This window comes from Stegastes partitus, unplaced genomic scaffold (genome assembly GCF_000690725.1).
Source record: "Stegastes partitus isolate 25-593 unplaced genomic scaffold, Stegastes_partitus-1.0.2 Scaffold91, whole genome shotgun sequence".
Classification (NCBI taxonomy): Eukaryota; Metazoa; Chordata; class Actinopteri; family Pomacentridae; genus Stegastes; species Stegastes partitus.
In genome coordinates this window covers 741,857-766,122 of record NW_007577822.1, presented here as the reverse complement: position 1 = coordinate 766,122, position 24,266 = coordinate 741,857, and the positions used below count along the sequence as shown (strand labels likewise).

Below are 24,266 nucleotides of genomic sequence, written 5' to 3'. Positions count from 1 at the left end.
GAGGCTACTCCAAAGCAAAAGGAGCCTCAGATCAAAAACATGCTCCTGTCGTGATAATGAGCTCGTTTCACTTAATAGCTAATTTTCCAACTGATCAAGCGTTCGTCATACTGTAACCTCAGTGCCTTAGATTTCATTTTACGTGAACAAGCCTTATTAAAAACATTCAATGAGGATTTCACAAAGCTGTAGATCAGGACTCGTTCTACAGCGTATGATTAACACGTACATTAGAACAGCAACCAGGTTAATTCCACTTATAAAGTGTCCTCAGTTCAGTGTGATAACAAAACTTCAGAGAAAGTTTCATTCTCTGTGTTCAATCAAACTTTTTTTTTTTTTTGTCAGAGACAAAAGATTAAAGCTTCTGTTTTTAAAATCCTTCTGTTTCAAGATAAACGATGAATGACTCAGCTTGTTTGTCGGATCTGAAGTGATGTTATATGTCAAGTCTTAGCAAGTATTCCCTCATGGCAGCTCACAACAAATGACATCATGCAGGTGTGGAGTCTGTGCACTCAACCTCAGCCTGTTAGGAGGTTGGATTTGTAGTAGCTTCTAGTTTTTGCCACTAGATGGCAGCGTGTATCTGCTCATACCTGTGAAGGTCTCAGTGCATGTTCACACACCCTGTGGTTTATGTATTTGTAGCCTGACAATAGAGCACTGTATGAATTTATAAATGTCAGATGAAGCCTGGGGTGATATTGCTTCTGTATGTTGCCTCGCTGTCCTGGTCTGTGACTCAGTCAGGAGTTTTTTTTATAGGTTTTAGTTATATGTATTACATAATGGGTCACTCTGTGTTTCAGGGGTGAGAAACTGCTTACTACTGTTTCTGTTATCCAGCAAAATGTCCTTCAAAGTGAAGTTCAAACAGGATGTCTTTCCATTAGTGTCCAAAAACATCTAAAATGGAAAAGGATAGCTTACAGCTGAATCAGGGATCTCCAAGTCCGGTCCTCGTGAGCTACTGTCCTGCAGGTTTTAGATGCTTCCGTACTGCAACACACCTGATTCACATTAATGGATCTCCAAATGCTTGTTGTCAAGTTCTACACAAGTCTGTTAATGATCCATTAATGTGAGTCAGGAGTGTTGTAGTACGGAAACGTCTGCAACCTGCAGGACGGTAGCTCACGAGGACCGGAGTTGGAGATCCCTGGACTGAATACTGTTGTTTTAGTAACTGTGTTAAGATTAGAAGGAAATGTCATGAATGCCAACAGCTTGAAGCTGCTGTATATTGTCACTAATCTGTTTCTCTTTTTCTTTCTTTCATGTTTCCTTACGCCTCCTTGCTGTAACAGGTAAGACTTTTTTTTATTATTGATTCACGTTGGTCAACGTTGTTGTTGTGATTTTTACTCAAAGCTTCACTGAAGTCGCACTCTGAGAGTTTAGCCTGATTGATGCTAATTCAAACATGACTGCAGGAGTTTCATAAGGCTGCATCCTATTGAAGGAGGGACCAAATGCATATTAGTAACATAAATTCAACTCCCTGCTGGCAGAGGACAGATATCGTTCAATCCTCATACAGCTGCTGTTATTAGTCAGCACAGGTGATGGCATCGAGGCTGAAAAGATGTGTTGACGTCAGTATTTTAAAACTGCGTGTTTGTTTTTTTTGTAAAATGCTCAAATTCATTATTAGACATTTTCTTCCATGTCGCTAAGTAACTGCTGTCGTGACATCCGTCATTTTTGGATCCAGTCATTCGTCAGCTGCTGTTGCAGCTTCAGACAATGCTGGCAGCAGCGTCAGCAGAGTCCGACTCGGTTCGGAAGCTGTATTTTAATACAGCTGAATTCCTAATCAAGCTCTTTTCATTTATGTATACGAGTACTCATACGGGTATAAAAAAGTTCCTTGAATGCAGCTCATTAAGAATGCAGGTTAACCGACAGTCACTTTAAAGCTCTGCGCCACTGAAATCCTTATTTTTATAACCACAACATCGTCTGAGAAACAAACTGAGCTTTGAACTTACTTAGATTTCTTTTGGCATTGCACTACTGACTTACGTAATAAATCCTCTGTTTTATGTGTAATGTTGTCATTGGAGCTCCCAGTCTAACCGTACAGTTTTACTTCATATGTAAACCTTTGTTTACATTTCACACTGTGCTGCATTATACAGCGACATACAGGTAAAATACAGTCAACTGAAATGGTTATTAAGCTTTTCATTTTGGTTAATCAACTCGTAGTTGATAGATTAGTTGGTTAAAAAAAAAAAAAAAAAGTGGTTACAGGCCGTCTCACACTTAAGACAAGTAATGGAAAGCACTATAAACAAAATTTAGTCTTCCAGAGGAGTTTACGAGGGTGTAATGATCTGAATTCTGACTATCACCAGAAGGTGGCGCTGTGGGTTACCGCTGCTCTTCCTGCTGAAACGCTGGTGGTTGACCAGTTGTGTAGAACTTTGGCAGTTCTTTGCACATTGTTGTAAGTCTTTCTGGTCATTAGGGCTGGACCCGAATAGCTGAATATTCGTTCGCTGTGCTGGAATCGTGATATCAAACTTGATTTCCGAATACCCCCGCCGCCGCAGAAACGGAGCCGTCATCGCTAACCCAAACACAAAAACTGGTCTTAGTAGCCAAATGCGGCCTGTCCGGGATATTCAGGATATTCGTCATTAATTGGGACCGAATGTCCGGAGATCATAAATTGCTATTCGGACCAGCCCTACTGGTCATTGGGTTTTGTAGTCACAGTTTTAAGTATCTTGTTCGTTAGTTAACTGTTATCACCTACAGACCTCCCGACTCATAATCCAGTGACCACGTTTTCTGACATAAACTATGAAATATTAAGCTCATGCTGGCATACTCTCTGTACGCTAACAGATGACAAGGGAAAGACGGTTAACTGCATCAGGTGTCAAACAGTTTCTCAATCAATCGTAGGGATTAGTGACCTTTTTAAGAGCTCTCATAGTTGGCGTTTGGCCTTTGTCTCTATAACCAGGCTAAGATATTTACATGCATTAACTTTTACACAAGAAATACTGAATGAAAAACAACAACAACATGTGGAGAAGGGTCACCTCAGTGAAAGTGTCAGGATGACGGAGAGACGGCCTGTACCGACCCACCTGACCGTAAAGCCCTACAGGAAACAACCGATTGTCGGTTCGTTTGTGACTAAGCCGTGCCTGTGATAGCGGCGCTGTCGTCAGAGGTTTAGACCCGGTGACGGTGGCGCCATCATTAGCTAATCCACTCACTGCTCCGTCCTCTTGTCTTCACTTGTAATCTTAGATGAGTGAAGGCAGGAAACTGGGTCAGGGATTCTAGCCTAATTTTTTTTTTTTCCAGTTATTGATTTGATGAACTCTCCCCAGCCTGCTGCAACGGCTGATAACAGGAAAAGACAAGACAACAGGATAAGAATTCTTACAGTTAACAATTAAGGCATTATTTTTTTAATCCAGTTAAACTATAAAATATATTTGATTGAGATATATTTCTGTTTGATCGAGTATATGTTAGAAATGTCTTTCATCAGCCAGGAAGTAGGTTTACTCTGAGACAGCATTGACACGTTTCATTGTTACAGAAGTTCAGAACGGCTAAACAAAAAAAATATGAGCATTTTCAATATCCTGGCTGATCAGTGACAGATCAATTCTGCTGCACCTCCACCCGTCAGCCTGCCTGTTTGTATGGACCCAGTCCAAATTAAAATGGAGCCGAGTAAATATGCATTCATCATCAACCAGGATGCTGTGTAGTTGGCGTGGTAGCAGCATTTGGGGGTAGCGTAGAACAGTACAAGCCAAAATAATTGTCAGGAGCAGATTGTAATAAATGTAGATTAAGTTCTTCTCTATCTGCAGAATGTCTGTGTTCATACAGGTGCGTTACATCCTCCAGTGAAGTTCAGCATTAGCCTGCAGTCGAGCACTCTGACAGGGTTGAATTTAAATGTCTCCACTGAGTTACTAACTGCATTATCGTTTTATTTGCTCGGCTTGCTGTGAAAACTTAGTTCATAATTCCTCTGTGACTTTATGGAGACCAAATAGAAACAAAGGACTCTGCTGATGCTGTTACTCGCGAGCCAAAAACGACTCTTTGCATTACCAGTGCATCTGCTCGCGCCGCTTTGACTGATTTGGCCGAGAAAACTGCTGAATACGTCGGAGGGAGGGAGGTTCGTTGAGATGTATAGTTTAGAAGGGCATGAGAGATACAGATGACTCAGTTGGTCTTCTGTGGCGTATTATGAGGAAAGCGGCCTCCCGGCGGTCAGCACCGGCCCATTTATAACATTCTGCTGGCTGTCAGATGGAGGCTGTGTAGCAGGTGTGTATGAGTTGGAAAGCTTCGTGACCCAGACATCAGAGTGAGTCATTTTTCCTCCTTCAACAGATAGTTTTTAGATAGATCGTCTTCATTGTCCCAGAGGGAGGCGTGTTTTTACAAGCCTGTCCTCACAGAGATAGCCACATCCCAACATAAAACATATAACATTAGCTCCTGTTCTCCAGCCCAGTTCAACGAATACAAATGATCTTTGCTCGATTAGTTCAGAGCTTCGGTGGCAGATGGGACGAAACTGGTGCCAAAGCCTTTAAAAGATAACAGGAACAGGAGATGTGTCTCGTTTATATGAGGACTAATTTCACTTTAATCCTCCTGCATGTTTAAAAGTTTTGCTTGTTTGTTTGTTTGTTTTAATTCTCAAATTGAAACCATTTATCCGAGGAGATAATCGTTGGATTTTGAACGTTCTGACAATTCTTGAGCGACTCATTTGTTTGTAGTTTCCTCTACTTCTAACAACGCTTGTGCTGTTTCCATAGAGATGCAGGACTTTATATTGCAGTGAACAGTTGACCCACAGTGAGTAAAACATTTAACATGAGCAAAAAACAACTTCTTCAGTCCTTGAAGTGTGGACAAAGATGTCATTCTACCAATACCAACAACTTTGCTGAGAAGAAATCCCAGCTGATTTGAGACGGGTTTCTCCAAAAAGCCTGAGGCGACTAAATCTGAAGTTTAATGCGTGAAAAAAAAATCGTAACACACAATCACGCGTCAAGAATTTATGTAACTGTGGTGATGTATAAGAATCCCAACAGTTGATTCTGTACTGAGATATGGCTCAGTACGTTCTCCCTTGAAGTCCTTTTATCCTCGTCTTTTATTGCTGCCGTTAGCATTATTTCTGTCCTGTGTCGTCTGGGCTCAGGGCGCTGTGTGTTCTTAGGCCGCTAATCCTTTTAATGCCAGGTTTCACTCCACATTATTCAGACCTGCTGCTCACACACCCATCACAAGTTATGCAACACGGAGCTTTTTCTGTGTGGAGAGATTTGGAGGCTGTTCTGAAACAGGTTGCTTGTCCTGCCATCGGCTGCACAAGTGTCTCGCTAAACAATGCAGAGTCATTTCTGATTAATTTCTTATATCACACGTGAGGATGTTACTTGACCGTAGAGGTGTTTGTGTAAGTCTGCTTATGGACAATCATTGTATATATCACTAGAAGTCTACTGTCCTTAAGTTTTAAAAAGCCTTATGGTTATTACGAAGGTCTTGTGTTTTAAAATGATGAGAAAACTCATCAGCATGTAACATGTTTAAACACAGAATCAGCTGTTACGTCTCTACAGAGTTGAGCTTTGTCCTCTCTTTAGAGCTTTTATATACGTTTGGAACATTTCTCCACATGTTCTGTGCATTTTCCCTAAAGGTAGCGGCATTAAAGAAGCACTGTAAACTAATAATATTGGTTACGCTAAACTAAAGCTGCACATATGCACCTTCAAAAAACAAAGAAAGTCAGTGTGTGCTTGTGTAGCTGATGTGACCTCTGTCATGGGAGTGAACTTATTTCAGGTCTTGTGTTGTGAATGTCTGCACAGCGAGCAGTTTTGGAGCAGATAGGTGTTTGTGTATGTATATTTGTGAGGTTAGAATATAAATATTGGTACAATCAACGAAGCAGAACTGGTGACATGCTTGAGGGTCTTTACATGTTTAGCATAAACGTTTGCTTGAGATTGAGCAAAGTGAAACACGTCCCTCACGTTTTAGCAAACACCAGTGTTTACTGTGTGGTTCCTCAGATTTGCAGCAAAGTTACGTTATTAAGAAAAAGCTCAATGCACTGCGACACTGCAGTGCTTCAGGAAAGACCACACCACTGATGCATTCCTCATCCTAAAACCTGATTCTGTAGCTCTGTATAATTCAACAGGATTTAGCTTTAGATGAGAAGTGACAAATAGTGTGTGTGCTGTGCTTACTTAGTGTTGAGTTTACCGCTTGATTTAGTGTTAAGTCTTAGAATGAGAGGCTTTGACTTGGGCTGTGAAATGCTGTTTTGGTATATTGCAAGAAAACTGTATATAAAAGCTCCTGAAGGTAACTCTCCTACAGAACATTTGTTTTTTTTTCCATCCAGGGAATGATTGTCTTTGTTCAGGTCTAATGAATCATTGAAATTTGCATCAAAAAATGTGCTTATACAACAGTTCTGCATTTTCACAGCAGTAAATGTGATGTTGCCTGAAAGCACAGATCTGACCTGATTACTTAAAGCACTGGGTGGTAGAATAGAATATCAAAAATCAATGTGAAGGCCCTCTCAGTCGGACTATATTTGAATCATGTCTGTGTGCTGTGTTCTGCCTCAGTCCATGACTCACTGAGGCAGTACGAGTGCTGAGGCGGTGGATCTAGGACATTCTAGCCCTCGTGTCTCTGGCTGACGCTCTCCCTCCTTCTCTGCCGGTGCCTCTCCCCCATGTGTGTGTGAGTTCGGTATAGAGGGAGCACTAAGGACTTGCTGCTGTCAGCCCAAACGCTCCAATAGCACCTCTCTCTCACTTACGTATGGAGGCCAAAATGGCTACTCATCATTCCTCCCTGCCTCTCTGACTGACTCACTCAGTAGCTCTCTGTCATTCTCCATAGTCAGGGTGTGACTATGGAAAAACCACTGCCAGGGCTTACTGGTAAAGTCTGTGTGTGCTTTCCACTATCAAACTACAGCTCAGCCAAAGCCTTTACAATTCAACAATTCAATAGGGCTCTTTTTTTTCCATCACTGGGACGTGCCAGGCCCCTTTTATTAACATTTAGAGTTAGAGAAACGCTGTAGACCCGACCGCGATTTCTCTTCCTGCAAGACATAATAAAATAAAAATAAATAAGAACAATAAAAATAAGAGTATAAAGCACCTGGATACACACTGGATAGTTCAGTCCTATTAATGATGTAATGTTGAGTCTTTGTCATGCAGCTCAGGAACTTTGGAAAGCAGTAATAGTATTAAAACAAAACATGGAAATAAACCTCCATGTCATGATTTTGGCTTCTGGCAGCTTATTTTCTGAAACAATGGGATTGTTGTGAATTTATCACCTTTTGATGTTTGCAGGCAGACGTAGATGTAATATTTTTAGCATCATATGTTTTGTTTAGTGGAGAACACGTACTGATACACGCTCCAGCTCATGGACGCGTTCTCTCATTTTTGTAGATTTGTTCTGATGCTCCAAACGGGGCCAAACTATATTTTTTAAGGATTTAAGCGGAAAAGTGCTGAGAATAAAGTTGAAACTGGTCAGATTCACTTTGAGTGTTTCAGGAGGACTTAAAGCTACTTGATGAAACTCTCTTGTTCAGAGTCAGATGTAAAGACGTGTGTTAGCCCAGCAAGGCCAAGCACATAATGTTTATTAAACTGTTGGCCTTTATCTTTTTTTACTTTGTTTGGGGTACAAACAGGCAGGGATGTCACAATAATAGAAATTTTCTATTTAATACCAATACCACAGAATTTTCATGATGGTCGATACCAAATGTTTATACCATAGTAATAAAACAATGCATTTCCAAATAGTCTTTTAATTAATAAGAAACTTGCTGCATACAAACCATATATTGTGATGCCGTGAACTGTAGTGACTGTAGCCTGCTAAGGTTAGCAGCTCCGTGTTGGCCTTTGTGAACATTGTGAAGCATTCCTTCATTAGATGCAGCTGCTGCAAACAATAAAATTCTGACAACATATTGTTCAATCAAAGACAACTTGTACCATCGTGTTTTCAGATTGTTGGAAATGTTTAGGCTTATTGACATGTGTTCATTTGGGCACTTTACGTAGTAGCACCTGTTGTAAGAGATTAATAACTTAGAAAAGCAAAAAGTTAATTAGTTTTGTTCATTGATAACTGATAAAATCACAGCTCAGAAATAGCAAAATCATGCTGGCAGCAGCTTTTGCTTTCATCACTTTTTGTGACGTGAGCAGCTGTGCAGTAACCTTGTGCTTTGCCTGAAATTATCTAATGCTGTCTGAAAACAAAATGATGTAACATCAGTGATGTTCGCTGCTCACAAAAGGCTGTATTTTTAGACTGTATTTGCCATTGTCTGAGAAGTGGTTATGTTTGTCCATTCAAAGTTCATTCTGTCTCTACAAGGTCTATTGAATCCAACATAGCGGACGCTGAGTGTACCACACAGTTCATCTTCCAAATAAGAAGTGAGAGGTGAAGTTTGATTCAAGGTGTTTGGTATCTGTCACTAGGAGACTGGTCGGTTAGCTACGCTGTAAGCAGCCAGTGGCAGGACTGTATGACCCACACAGAAGTCATGTGCTACTGACTCACCCGAGGGACGCTGAGTCTGTTGGGACAAGTGAAATCCCCTGGATTGTGCTCATCTTTTACCTGTTGTTTCTTGGCCGGCCGTCTCTAAGCCAATGGAGGCCCTGCTAGTGCATGTTGTGTTTTCTATCTGCTGAGGCACTAAGCCATCTTAAGGCTGCCTTTCAATGGGAAATGACAAGATAAGACCCTAAAGCAAAGGGTATCTTGTCCGTCACGCAGGCGACTGGCATACAAACTCACAAGGGTGCTGGAAAAATCATGAGTCACTTTGAACGTGCCAATTCAACCAACAAGTTCAAGTGTCAGCGTTGCTTTGGCAGTGTTGACGGGAAGGCCAGAGATCCTGATGACTTTGACCTCTGAGTGATTGTGACAGCCTCTGTGTGACAAGAAAAATATGTATACTCAATGGTAATCTCTGTCACCTCTGACTTCTGGGATAACCTGTACCATTTTGTCCCCCATTATTCAAAGCCTACAAATGGCAGGAGCTGTTCATTCATTTATCTGCTTATAAAATGACATTATTCTAAAAAGAAAAATAATTGTTGTTGGTCAGTAAAACAACTGATTCATTTGGAATAGGAATATACAATACTAGAATTACTGATGTTAAAGAGTTGAGGATATAAATGTTATTGTTTGGTAACGTCTCGGGCTTTAAAGGGCAGAGACTTGTGGTGTAGGAGCGAGGAAATCACTGGGCCACATGCTAATCTCTGTAGATGGTTTATGTAACTCCTAGTATCACATGATCACACGTCACTACCCGCCCAGTAACTGTCTTTATTCAGTAATTCACTCACTAGTCAGCCGTTCAAACACAAATGGATGACAGAGGAAAAATGAGGAGCACACATGCAATCGTTGTATCCCGGCGCGCTGCTTTTAATTCGGCGTGCAGCTGCAGCCGCTGATGCATCTATAGGTGTGACCCAGATCTGTTCAGTGAATTTAAGAAGGAGCGAGGGGTGTTTGAAAACACTAAACAAAGAAGCTCGGGACACACTGCTGTGTTACTTTGGAGTGTTTATGTTCCTGCTGACGGACGGCTCCATGAGAGTGCAGGGAATACGGGTGCAAGGCCATGACGAGATGGCGGTCAACCTTTTGTTCTGGGAGCTGGAGCAGCATCTCAAAAGGTAAAATAGAGACAGGGAATCCCCAAGGAGTCTGTACACTGTAGCACTGCCTGGGCCAATCACTACAGTAGCTGCACACAAAAGGCTGCATGGCGATATTGTCCTCTCTGTTCAGTCACGCATGGCTTCAGGGGCTTCATTAGCATCGAGGGATACTTGTTCGCACTTATAGTGAATCTACTGGACGGAGTGTTGATGTATAGTAGAAATGTATACATGTGCAGACAGAGTAGATGACGTGCAGCGTGGACATCTGCGATATAAATGTGGGCCACCTACTAATATCTCCAGGCGACTATGAGTAATTAAACCCACAGCATGGGTCTTTTTCGTCACTGTGTCGTTGCCATATTCTGCTTTTTCTTAAGCAGTTCTTTTGCTATCGCATTGGCCCATCTGGTCCAACACCTCACATGAAGTTGTCTCTGTTTTTTGCAGTAGTATAGCAACACATTCAGCCCACAGCGTTTTTGCTTTACAAGGAAAGCCTTTTCTGTTAGTTTTTTTATTGTTACGTGACTGATTTTTAGCAGCTACAGCGTCATGGGAATCACGACTTTTGTCATGACGTGTTTACCATTTGAAGAGGTTTTCCTTAAAAAAAAATAAAGAAATGAAAGTGCACTGAAAGCAAGTTAAAAGCAGGGAACTCAGTTACACCTACACAGTTAGTTAGTCAACAGACTGGCTTGTGAAATGAGATATCGGTTAGCAGTACGGTTGTTTTTGAGACCGGCTATTTCTTGGGGTCGTATTAGACTCCATTATATTATAAAGAAAAAAAAGGCATTTCTAATATTGTCAGCTGCATGCGCCGTTGTGAAAATATACAGAAGGATTGTGTGAAGACTTAAGACATACTTGTTGTTAAAAGCAGATGTGTGCTCATGGTTGTCTCTATTATTTACCGTCAGATAAAAGTAGAGCATGAGCCAGCGCGGGGCTTAATGCGTTTTGGGTCATTTCTCTCTTAAGTTGCTTCAGTAGGTCACCAGGCTAGTGTTGCTTTATAGCAAAGCAGCAAGGCCATCAGTCGGCTGACCTACCTATAATGCAGTCTGATATCGTATACACTCCTAAAGCTCTGCAGTGTGCAGTAATAAATCAAGCACAAGTACTGCTAAGGCACTATTATTGTGATGTTGGCATCTACACAGAGGAGTACAGTATAATAAGTAAACTGCATCTGTGGAGCATAGTGACACTACAAGTTTTTGTTTTTGCTATAAATGGGAAACAAAAAAAAAACAGCAAAAACATTGAAATCATTCATTTCCAAACATTGCTCATCTAAACAAGCCTTAAACAGAGAACGATGAGGTAAATCAATTGCTGTGTAATGCTGCAACTCTGAATTTTTATTCAAATGCCTTTCCTCTAAACAGATTCTGTTTTTTTTGGCTCTTGGCTAACAAACATTTAAAGCAGGTATAGCTGCTGCCAAGCCTCTGTGTGCTAGCTTGTTTTATTCCTCAAGAGCTGCAGTTGTACTTGCTATTTGGGTGCATGTAATTGGCTAAACCCCTCTTCCAGTCAACGACGACACCGGAAGGGATGAGAGTGGCTTAGAGCGTCTCATTAAGGTATTGGCTGCTTGATAGGTGCTTAAGTGTCAGGGATCAAAGTTGAACGGAGGCTGGCGTTAGTACAAGACGCTAATGTTTGAGCCCCTCTTCGTGGTACTGGTGCTTAATCGTGTTGTTGATACCCAAATTAGCATAAGCCCCCATTTAAAAGGTGACTTCTAACTCTTAAATCACTTAGGATGTACTCAGCCGTGCATGTTCTAACACTGAGCTGATGTTTGTTTTGTACGTTGTTGGAAATTAACTGAGGAACACTTTCAATCCTAAATAACGCCGCAAATCCTGTCATTATTTGTCGGCATGTTATTGAGACTCTTGAAGTTAAAGCAGCACCTTAAGGGTTGGGCCTGCCGTGTCTTTACTGTCACCTTGTGATCTCAGACCTGTGAATGTGGGTGTGATCCGAGGCAAGAATGTCAAGCATGTACAAAAGAGTTTGAGGCTTTTGGGAGTGCAGGGAACGTGTGAAAGTGGCCTTTCAGAGAGCGTGGGGAGGCGTGTGTGGGAGAGGGTGTTGATTAGTGGATGTCCGAGTTGGAAATTTCTGTGTGGAGGAGTTATTTAAGGCGTATCTGTGCGACCGTGAAAAGCCCATCTGTGAAATTTTGTGAAGGCCCTTTTTCGGTTTGTGCGATGATGTTTGCGTCACATTGATCCACATTGTCTTCCATCGCCCACAGGATTAGGCAAACATGTACACTCAGAGTTAAATTGGTCATTTGTGTATCTTGCAATTACCAGTGGAATTTGATTGACGAAATTTCCCCCATCTGTTTTCCAGTGGAGTGAAATTTAATCAGTTGGACTGTGCACGCTATTGTTTGACGGTGCCGAGAGTTTCGTCTCTTATCGATCCGTTGTGTTTGAGGTTCTTAGACGTGACTACCTTTGCATCGATGGATACTAGTTCCAGCTTTCCATCTCAACATCTAGTTTTTAGCCTTTCAGCTCAGTGTAATAATTAAAATCTTTACAGCTTTTTTTTTTCTTCCAAGATTTCTTATTGATATTGTGACTCATCCTCACATCTCTGCAGTACTACACAGAGCCACATGGGGGCAACATGCATATACTAGATAACACTCACTGGCCATTTGAAACATTCCGATTTACAGATTATCGCTTATTTCTGTCCAATCTGAAGACTTCTGTTGACTATCCTCTCAATATTGAACTGTTAGTATACATTATAAGGACTGTATTAACCATATAATCTACAGTAAGCCACACCTCACATGAGGAAATGTGATTTTTGTTTGTCGTGGGTAGCGCTGAATGAAGGCATCTTTGTACTGTATGGGGAACAATGGAAGCTGTGGATGTGTTCTCTTATCTTGGTATAAAAAAATACTGTGGAGAGTGATTTTAGACATTTTAACATCCCTTAAATTGAGGTAAAAGCATACAATTTCGTGTACCACTACCATCTTGTGACTAAAGCCCTCTTTTACTGATATTTTGGGAGAGAATATAACTTCCTTCATGTCAGATTGTGTAAGAATAAGCACTATAATGCTGATTTATTATGAGAGAAATCCCTTGTAAGCGTTCCCCTGGGATGAAAAACATGTAACTTTATAGCCGTGGAGCTAAAAACAGGATACAATCTCTCAAGTTAAGATATGGGAAGTCCCTGTGTTCTTGTTTTCTTTTTTAAAAAGAAGTCAGCAGCAGCAGCAGCAGCCGACACACTGAGACTGCAGCAGATTAATGCGCGCTGTCGCAGTAATTTAACAGTCCTAAATCTTGTCCTTCCTCGGCCTGTTTTCCAGTACTACAGCTCTTTCTTCTTCCTTTCCCATCCGGTTTTCCCCGGTTCCATCCACCTCCTCTCCGTCGCCCGGAATATTTTATGCAAACGCGGGTCAGCTGAGCGCCAGGTGGGGGCGTTCCCGCATAAATTATTCACGCAGCCTCCTCCTCCGCCAATCAGCGGCCGGCGTGTCGGTCTGTCGCTGGATAAATTATGCGGGCTCGTCCCGAGCTGCAGATCCTTGTGTACCGCCGAGATGAGCTGACCTTGGATTGTATGTGTGCCGCTGCGGTCGGTGCAAGAGCGTTTCTACCGGGACAGAATAGGTGTGGATGCTTCTGGCAGAGGCGCGCGGAGGTCGAGTCGGGACACGAAGCCGCCTGACCGTAAAGCATGAACAGCATGAATCCGCCGTGCTACACCGTGGCTATGGATCTAGGCGTCTGCCAGCTGAGAAATTTCTCCATCTCGTTCCTGTCGTCGCTGCTGAGCGCGGAGAGCTCCCACATCAAGCTCGACAATAGGTAACGACCGCCTCCGGGGCTCGGCTCGGTTAATGTCACCTCTGTGTGTTGGATGCTACGCGGCCATTGTGTCGCTCTCTACCCCTCACACACACACACACACACGGCCGTTAGCGCTCTCCAGGGAAGAGGGATTGTTCCGCGGTGAAAAGCAGCCGGTTGATTTTTTTTTTTTTTATAGAAATAGCCAGATGTTTCCCGTACCGAGCCTTACAGGGCAGAACCGCTGCTGCTCGTGCGGAGGCTGCGCCGCTCCATCATTTCACAGCAGAGTCCACGGAGCGCGTTAACATGAACTCACTCCTGTCCTCTTCTTCTCTTGCAGCGCGTCGGGAGCCAGCGTTGTGGCCATCGACAACAAGATCGAACAAGCGATGGTGAGTGTTGGACTGCTTCTCTGACATGTTACTAACTAAAGGCGACCACAGCGGCCTTTAATCCACGTAAACTCCTGAAGGGATGGCTGTCTAAAAATAGCACCGAGTCAGATGATAGAGGACTTGTTTTGGGGAATTTGCCCTTTTGTCTGGAGTTTCATCATAGTGTCCTTAAACGTGTGTTAATTTATGTCCTTAGCTCTAAAATTGTGACGTTAAATGTAGTTAAACTGCCCATTTAAATCAAGACATGAGCAGACTGTTGTTTATGCTAATGTTAACGTAGTTTAGCTTAAATCTAGCTTCATCTACCTGAACACTAACCACACTAACACTCAGCCCAAGCCAACATCAGTGTGTTTTACATATTTATTTTTCCCCGTAAAAACAAAAATAAATATGTTGTAGCTTAAAAGACATTACTGTAATCGAGCAGTATTTCCCAGAAAGCCAGTCCGGTTTTGTTTTCCGTTTCTCCGTCTGTGTTGTTGCTGCTGTCAGCTCTGTTGCTAGGCAAACTGGAAGACTGACACGCCCGGTTATAAATATCTCGCCCTCTGATTGGCTGACGCTCAAGCGTGGGTCGATTTAGTGACGTAGCAGCCTGGGAATATTGTCCCCACGTTTCCCCTTCATCACCTGCTTATTGTGTTATCACGAGATTACAAAGCTCCTGTTTTAACGCTCGGTTTCCACTCGTGTCTTGATGCTAATTTAGTTTATCGCTTTGTTATTGCTTTGTTATAATCACATATTAATTTCTACATAATATATTGTGCGCTGTGTTAATTATTAATGTCCATAAAGTTGTCAGTGTTTCTATGAAATACTTTTTCACCCTGTTTATGACATAATGACTCGCTGCTGCTGCTTCAGTGACACAGTTATTGTTTTTCATTTATGTTGGTCATTTGGTTGTGCTTACATTAAGAAAGGCAAACTTATAATCCAGGTTTAAGTAATTAACCGCTTTGTGTTGTAATGGGATACAAGGTTAAGTTCTTCCTGTTTGGTCATCCTCACAGCTCACATGCATTGTAGTCAAACTTGTGTTTCTTTACCTGTTTAAGATATAAGATTTAACCCATTCGCTGTATTTTATCACCACGTCAGTGCAGTTTTCCAGCTTTGGAGCCTCATATACCACGTGAACAGGTGTCAAGACACTTGTTAGCATTTTTAAGACTGATCGGTTATTTATGTAGTCTGATGTCTGACATAATGAGAATTCAGAGACATAGAAGTTGGACCATCAGTTATATCAGTTTACCAGACTCAGTGCCTGTTTGTTCATGTGTTGGTCTTGATGGATTCCAGTCCTAAAGCCGTCCCTCTGTCTGTTCCAGGACCTGGTGAAGAGTCACCTGATGTACGCTGTGCGCGAGGAGGTGGAGGTCCTGAAGGAGCAGATCAAGGAGCTGATCGAGCGCAACTCCCAGCTGGAGCAGGAGAACACGCTGCTCAAGACACTGGCCAGCCCAGAACAGATGGCCCAGTTCCAGGCCCAGGTTCAGACCGGTTCTCCGCCTGCACCTCCGACGGCTGCCACGCCGGGACCCCCAAGCACCGCCACCCTCGCCCAGCCCGCCTCACACAGCTCCGGCCCGTCGGCGTAGCCTGGCCTGCACACACACAGACTGACTGACTGACAGTTTCTGAGTTCTGCTACAGCTGCAGAGCCAAACTTTGCCTTCTACAGCAGGAGGTCTCGCTGTTAAGACAAGAATTTGCACATATTTATCTCAGAAGAATGCAGCAGGCGGGACGAGCGGCGCTGTGCTTTGCAGCACGGCGGAGGGAGACAATCTTGAGATGCTGTACGGGAGGGTTGTTGTCATGTTTTCAGAGGAGGATGAATCATTGAACATTTGCCAAATAACCCTTGATCATCAACTAGAATGTCTTACCAAGAAGAAACAAAACACCTTATCAGTGGCGACAGTATACTTAACTTTAGATTAAAAAAAAAAATCACTGTGCCTGCGTCTGGATTTTAAGTGATGTCGATTATACTGACGATGGAGTCGGAGCGGTGGGAGGAGGGAGGAGGGAGGAGGAGGATTGTATTGGTTGTAACCTATTTTGCTGAATGATGTAAATACGCGTTTCTCTCTCAAGGCTAGATGCTAAAGTTGCAGGTCGAGAGACTTGAGAGAGAGAAAAAGCCTTTTCAGAGTGACAAATGAAGAATGTGAGCAATTATTATCATGACAAAGTCCCCATCTGGAATGGGGGAGTCGGGGTGGGCGGGTGGGTCGGGAGGCGGGCGGGAGGGTATTTTGAACAACACTTGGCAGCATTGATGATGTTACTTCAACTGTGGGTTGATGGGATGAACAAACCATGGTTTCTTATGGAGATGATGATAATCTATTTTCAGTATTTGGAGCTCCTCATTTTGCCCTCGACAAAGCTCATCATTGCTGTTCTCTCAACCCTGCGGCGGCATGTAATTTAAACCTTATTCGACAGGGTTGAGACTGTGGGCTAAGCTGCATTTTTCTTTTTTTCTTAAAAGTTTGACGGGCAGAAGATCATGTATATTTCTGTACAGTGTAAGTACCATGTAAAATAGTGAGGAGGAGGAGGAGGAGGAGGAGGAGAGGAAAAACAACAGATGCTATCTAGGTCACACAGATTGATGCAGATGAGCAACGCGCTGGTCTTGGCCGGTCTGTGTCATCTATTTTTAATGCTGTATTTTCAGGACTGTGGATCGACAGGAGTTTAGGTTATTTAACTGACAACGACGCAGCCGACGACGTTGTCCAAACCCCCCTTACTGCAACATTAACTCTTTGACTGTAAAACCATTTTCACTCTTTTTCTTTTTTTCTTTCTGGAGTATTGCACCTTTTTTTTTTCTTCTTTTTTTCTTTTTCTTTTCTTTTTTTTAAAAACTTTTTGACAGTGAAGTACTTTTGGATGAACAATATCTTAAAACTCAACCTTTGAAAAAACAAACAAAAAAAAACAAACAAACAATACAAACTCTGGAGATGTTCTTTCTTTTCCATTCTGTGTATCAGTTGTATGCTCATGTTCTGTGCATGTTTCCGCAAAGACCGGATGAGATATTGTAACATACATACCACAAATTGCACTTGACAGCTGCACTTCACAACTTTCAATAAACATGCTTAAGGAAGATTAACAGCCTTGTTACCATCTCTCTCTCTCTCTCTCTCTTTTTTTGTTTTTCCTAAGTCGTCCTGCCCAGTGGGTGCAGTCATCCAAAGGTGAACCAAGCCTCCAAATACTGGTATACACGTCAGAGAAGCCAGTCACTTGTGGGGTCATGTTTTCTCTTCAGGGTTATTAACTGCCTCCTACGTAGCTCTACCTTTGTGTTAGCGAACGGGTGTTTGGATTAAAGCAGGTGACGTTTTCCGATTCAAGGCTTCAAAAACAAGAATAATGCGCAATTTAAAATCCTAATTAAACAGCTGAAATTCAGTTTTTGTACATCAGATTACTTCCAAACCAGCATTAAGTAGTGTTTTAGCGACTGTAACAGACAGACTGTGCAGGTACAGACGTAATAAACGACTGAACACGTTCCCACGGGTTTAAACGGGAATTCCTTTTTCTCGTAGGTGGCTGAGCTGCACCTTAATATAGACGGGAAGCGCTGTTTTCTTTTTTAGCGTTCTCTATTGACTGCTGAATCCCACAGTAATCCCACACAACACTAGAAATACCCTCCGTCTCTGGGGAAAAAATATTTATATCGGTTTCGGTTGGTGGGAAACCATAATGACACCTGGTTTTGTATACACGCTGTAGTCAACTCACAACACACCGTCGTCTTCGTGGGCAGCTGATGAACATGTATGGCATGTAAAGCATTCAGCGCCATCGTGTGATCACGTGTTTTCCTGCTGCGTGGGGAGAGCTGCAGCTATTGGAAGGCGGATGATTAATTGCTCGGTGTTGTAAATGTAATTTGTACAGTAATCCGTTCATTTCCACTGTTAAATAACCCAAATTTTACACAAAGCGTCTCCTGCAGAGAAACTCTACAACAGACATCTGCCCATCATGTGCTCGAGCACTAATACGATTCCCATGTTCCCTTTTATTCTGATTAGATTCAGTGTTCGTTAAAAGAAGCCTCTGATTCAGCTGTGTCCCGGCCAACATGCCTATACATACAACCTAGACTTTAATTCATTATTATTATTGTATAAATCATTCTTGGTTACTGCTGTGATGTGAACTCACACTGCTGTAAAACCCAGAGCTCTCCTCATCCATCACACACACAAACACACCAGCACATGGCGTGTAAGTGAGTGTGTGTGCTGATAAACAACCAGGGTCTGCAAACGTAGAATTAAAAAGGTGGGCCGTCGTCTAAATGCTCAACATTTATTTGAAAAAAACATTCATCTCACACGGCACGGACCAACAGTGAAATCGACAGATATGGCACATTGCTAGCAGGAATCACTGGCCGCACAGTCTCACACCTTCACACACACTCACACACTCACACACACACACACAGGTGCCAAGTGAATAATGAAACACACACATTGTTTTCCAGCCGGCGTGGTTTCAGACTGTCCATAGAAAAGCTGTCAGTACCACAGACTGCAACGCTGTAAACGCTGATCGAGGGCGGGGGGGCGTCTGTAGAGGGGCGAGGGCGAGGGCGGAGGCGAGGGCGGAGGGGCTGGCGGAGGCGGCGGGAAGCTTCTCTCTCCGAGGTCTGGCATCAGTCTCTGGGCCTCTGGGAGGGGCTGGAGGGGGGTCGCGAGTGTGCAGGAGCGGGCTAGCCGGGCTCAGTGAGGGCATGAGGAAGGGGGACGGGGCTCCAGAGCCTCCCTCTGAATCACATCCCCATACGGATGCTCTGGATGATCTGAAATATGGCTGAGAGCAAACAGACCAGCTTGACAGACCCTGTTTGTCTCGTTCTTTTGTTTTTGTTACTCATGAACAGTTTCACCGCCAACATGCAGAAGCAAAGCTGTACGGGTTTGTCACAGAGGCACATTTCTGACAGGCAGTACGTTAACTTAGTCACTAACGGCAGGTTTCTGGAAACGAGTCACGTTATCACGACTGACTGGGACATCTGTGTAGATCAGATACAAGGCGTCCTCAAATGTATTCATCCCCGTCCATTAAAGAAAAGGCAAAACTCCCAACAGTCACTCAAATAACTAGAAACTGACAAAAGTAATAATAAATAAAAATTTGCAAAATTATAATTTAGTAAAATAAGATGTTGCTTTTGAATTGTGGTTGAAAAGAATTATTTAAAAAAACAAACAAACTGTCAAATTCGAGCCCTTTGCTGATGAGCAGTGGGCCAGAACACCTGTCAACAGGTGCAGACGTCTGACTGAGAGATACAGAAACACCTGATTGGCTCAAAAGGTTGTTCAGCTAAATATTAGTCTACGGGTCCCATCATGCTTGGGGTTTTTATTTATTTATTTATTTTTAAACATATTTCTGTTGAACCACAATTCAAAAGCAACATCATGATTTTCATTACATTTTTATTTATTATTACTTTTGTCAATTTCATCTTATTTTAGTGACTGAAGCTGCTTTTTTCCTTCTTTAATGGGAGGGTATGACTACATCTGAGGACGACTGTACATATTGTTTATTGGCTTTTTAAGGTAAAACCCTGCAGGGGAATAACGTGAATTTCTCAACAGATTTCACCATGAATCTCCCTCAGCTGATTTCTTACATCAGGACAATTATTTTTGTTATTACAAGTTTTCTGTGCAAATAAGTACCGTGCAAATGAGGCATTGTCTCATTAAATATGCATTAATTTGCATATATTTAAAGAACAGCAACATAAACATCAGACATTTTGTTGACACGTTAGACTTGAAGGTTTTCTTATAAGAAAATACTATTTAAAAAAATCAGTTTTTGCCACGTTTAAAGGAATTGAATGATGTATAAAGCAGGCTGTGAATAATAAATAAACCCTCTGTGAAAACCTTCAGAATATAGATGGATCTGAGTGCTGCTAAAGTGGAGATTTCTGGCTGAGAAGCTTAAAAAAATATGCAAAAAAACAAACAAACCATAAATAAATAAATTGTAGTAAAATGAACACCTACATTAAAATAAAAATGCTTTCTTTCACTAATCTAAAAGAAAACAAGTTATGGAAACAAAACAGTCTGATCTGTTGACCAGTACATTAAAAATGCCAAACGCATGCACGTTTAACAGCACGTTTTTCCCACAGAGTGAATTAAAAAGCACTTTTCTAAAAACAGGGACTGTTATAAACCTCAGTGAATTAAAATCTCGACATCGTTGTGGGCAAAACACTGTAAAAAAACAAACACTTTCTCGGGTAGATATAAAAGGTTTGTACCTGATCCACACACAACAAATACAAAGAGGGCGAGCAGCCAGGGACCCACGGGGTACTTCTCCTCTTGTGGCCGCTACAAGAAACAAACACAGATTGTACATGAGTGCTACACAGAGCCGACGCTGCAGAGCAAAAGTCAAACCACAAAGAGGTTTCCTCCTTTTTCTGCTGCTCATGCGGTTGTTGCTCCTGCTCTTATCTGTTGGTCAGTATTTCTGCCTTTAAACCCACAAGCAACACTTAGCTAACCAGACGAGGCTGTTGCTCACCAAAAACATCCACCACAACCACTGTGTGCGTGCAAGAGTCTAATTATAAAGCCAGAGGTGCAGGGCTGTCAGTGGGCAGCAGCCATCAGCTGATACCATCTGTTTGGACACGTGTTGGTGTGCTGCTGGAGGAGGAAGCGTCACAGTCAGGGATGATGTAAACAATGACGGAGAAGAGAGAGGACGAGCGGAAAAGTCTGTTTAAGTGACAGATTAAGAAACGCACGGAGGGGTGTAATTATACTCAGTGAAGTTGATTTAAAAGTTCAAAGAAAGAGGGATGGGTCTGAGATGGAAATTAAATTAGAAAATGCCAGCAGCTCCAGAGCTTTTAAGTTCCTGATCCTGGAAACAGCTACTAAATGGAGCCTTTAGTGAGTTTCTTTTGCAGCCCAAGAATGAGTTTAAATCTTAACTTTTAAGCCAAAACAGGTGGAAATTTAAACATTCACAAAGTAAACTGTCTAAAAAAAATAGTGAACAATGTCTGTCCTGGTTTCCAAGAGCCTGAACAGCAGGTAGAAACCAAAAGAAATTCAATTTACAAGAGAAATCAAGTCAATCTTGGACAGTGAGGAAACTATAATGGTCATGGTTAACTGATTCACTGATGAATAGAAGCTAATAAATAATAAAAGGGTTGTTTTAGTTATTGATTCATCCATGATCAATTAATCTGCAGGTTTTGTTTGTTGTATCAGAAAAATGCTCAGTGTTATTTCCCTTTTAAATCATTAAGTTAGTATTAAAACACAAAGAGATAATCAGTTTACCATCAACAATAAGTCGATCATGTGCTGACTGACTGATCGATTATTCATCTGGATACCTACATATCAGAGCTACAGCAGCTAATCAATTAGTTCTCAACCGTTAAATTAATCCCTGACTGCTGATAAATAATTCATCAGTTTGAGTTTGAAGTTAAATATTTTCAGGTTTCGTCCTCCTTTGTGCCACTAAACTAAATATCTTTGGTTTGTGAATAAAACAAGACATTTCACGGCTTCATGTTGGGCTTCAGGAAACAGTCCTTCACATTATTTTTTCACCATTTCCTGACCAAAGATCCAACAAGTAGCTCAAAATCTGTACAGAGAGTTCTTATTATCGTCACTGAAACGTGTGCAGACATGTAGAAATGTGTCTGTTTTTCATATAATTAAAAAGAAGTGTGTATGATTTAGGCTTAGCCGGGAATTTAGTTAAACCTCTTCAAGACTGAAGGGATCAGATCTGCTTTGAAGAGCTCTGGAAACCAACAATGCAAGACCAGAACCTGTGGTGCCTCAGCTCGGTGGGTGTCCTGAGCAGAAAAAAGGACATTTTTGCCATCGGCTTCCATTTGAGTTGTATTTACTTTAGCACCTGTTCCAAATTGTCAATCAATTATCAATTAATGGTTGCTGTCAGTGCTGGAGAATGGCCTGATTACACTTTATTATCATTCTGCAGTAAAACACTCTGACTTGTTTGTATTTCTTTAAACCAATCAGCCCGGGATGCAGCACAGATGCCCCACCAACATAGTGACAGGGGAGTTGTTCTGGTGGGCTGGGATGCTGTTGGAAAAAAAACAATCCTGCTCAAAAAGATTTGCATGATCCAAATCTGTTCAATGTGAGGTTGCTGTTTCCTGTAGAGAAGTGGAAACTGGAAAATAGGACATAATTGGCTGAAATGGGCGACCGATGGGAGGCTTATACCCATGGTCTACATCCAGACTATGACTGCAAAAGAAAAATGAGTGACCGAACACAGTAATTTGTGGAAAAAAATCAAATTAAATGAGCAAGACAGTGTGTCACCCCAGTGTGAGCGATGGTCTGAGCACGTTCGCAAAACTTGCAAACAAGTAATCCAATAATCTAGAAAACACCCAACAATTAAAATAACTACTAGTTCCAGCCCTGCTATATAATCACTGCTAAGTTTGGCATCTCCTTAATTAGAAGAAGCTGCACTGGTGTAAGTTTTTGCCTCCATCCTACGTGATGCTGTGTGTTCACCTTTCACTCACTCACTCACTCAGTAAAGTAACGTCAAGTTACTCTGCTGAGGGCGGTAACGAGTCCACTCTGGATAAATGACATCTGAACCAAACAGCTCAGCTCGGTGGATCACAACGTGTGCTGAATACATGGAGCTGTAAAGGTCCTGAGTCACGCTCTACCTTCATCTGACAGCTGCCACCTCCACCTCCACCAGCAGCAGCAGCAGCATCAGCACCATCCTGCTGCTGCTGCTGCTGCTGCTCACGCCGGGCTGAGCGTCACCTATCTGGGCTAATGTCATGCTGGCATCTATGAGTGAGCGGCTCACCAGCGTCTTGGCTACGTTTCCTCTCTGAGTGATGTTCTTGCTGTGTTTCTCGTTGGCCATGCGGATCCTCTGTTTAGCCACCATCTTCCACAGCGAGGGTAAAACCCGGGATAAACGCCTCTCTTTAGCCTGTTATTTTCTGATGCTGCAGGCTGACGACAGCAACCCCCGCGTCAAGCTCCCGCAGCTGCGCGACGAGCGAACGGGAAACGCGCCGGATCCGCTTTCAAATTACGAGCAGGGAACGAGCCGTAAACCGCCATTGTAAGCTAAGAACACGCACAGAATTATGTGTTTATTTTACAGGATACACACATTAAATTTGTGTTATTATTTTGTTTTATTAACTGTCGAAAACAACTTAAAGGATTTGCTGCTGCTCTTATTCTGAAGGGCATTACCGGATTCTGAGTGCTGTATGTTAGTGAGCTTCACAACGAGCTCCACTTCGTACCTGGAGGAGAAGAGTGGCCAGGGAAGCTCCCCAGCCATCCATCATGGGGTTGAATTGATTACGTTGCTTTAAAAAAAACAAGTTGTTTGTCACAGTTCTGAGATGAAGCCTGCAGAAAGTTTAGGAAAAAAAATAAGAAAAAAGAACTGACTCAAGACTGACAGCAGTTCCAGAAACAGGCCAAGGAAGCTGATTGAGTTATCTTTAAGTAAAATAATGACAGAATGTAAGAGGTAAATTTATTGTAATTAAGTGTTTGTTTCAACTTTTTCCTTTTAACGGCCTCTCATCGTTATTTAAAATCCCTCTCCAGATGTTAGAACCTATCCTGACTATCCAGATGTGGACTGTGGGTATAAACCTGCCACTGGCTGCTCATCTCAGACAGACTTCTCCTCCCTTTCTGCTATCTGCATGTTCGTAATCTGCTTCACTACGGAAACAACAACCTCCAGGCAGCAACGCACCACGCTGAACATCTGGATCCTTGCAGTTAATCAGCTCTGCTTTTTATCCCTTTATGAAATATCCCGTTTAGTTACCACGCTCGTCTCACTGTGTGCAAACACTCCAACAAAACAATCCAAGGGTTTTTTCTCACCTTTATCCTCACCCCGACCAGCCGAGGCAGATGGCTGCCCTCCCCGAGCCTGGTTCTGTCGAAGCTTCCTCCCGTTAAAGGTGAGTTTTTTATCGTCCCAACTGTTTAAATTGTTTGAATTTGTTGTTCCTCTCTGTGATATTGGGAGGTCTTCTCCTCACTATGTGAGGTGCCATTTTATAAACTGGTTTTGTACAAATGAAGCTAAACTGAATTGTAATCTATGAAATC

The 24,266-nt window shown here is 42.3% G+C and overlaps 2 protein-coding genes across 2 annotated transcripts in view; one reads left to right on the top strand and one right to left on the bottom strand.

Moving 5' to 3' along the window:
* The window catches only part of LOC103353982 (TSC22 domain family protein 1-like), a 34,061-nt gene extending 16,877 nt beyond the window's left edge, over positions 1-17,184 (top strand). Inside the window, exons 2-3 of the mRNA XM_008277199.1 lie at positions 13,977-14,028; positions 15,375-17,184. Coding sequence (XP_008275421.1) covers positions 13,977-14,028; positions 15,375-15,644 — 322 coding nt within the window. The 3' untranslated portion in view covers positions 15,645-17,184. The remainder of the gene's footprint in view (positions 1-13,976; positions 14,029-15,374) is intronic.
* Positions 17,185-18,865: 1,681 nt separating this feature from the next.
* On the bottom strand, positions 18,866-23,064 carry serp2 (stress-associated endoplasmic reticulum protein family member 2). The gene is made up of 3 exons (XM_008277200.1): positions 22,981-23,064; positions 20,390-20,462; positions 18,866-18,906 (listed from the first exon to the last, which is right to left on the bottom strand). The coding sequence occupies exons 1-3, from the start codon at positions 23,062-23,064 to the stop codon at positions 18,866-18,868; spliced, it is 198 nt and encodes a 65-aa protein (XP_008275422.1).
* Between the last annotated feature and the right edge of the window lie 1,202 nt (positions 23,065-24,266).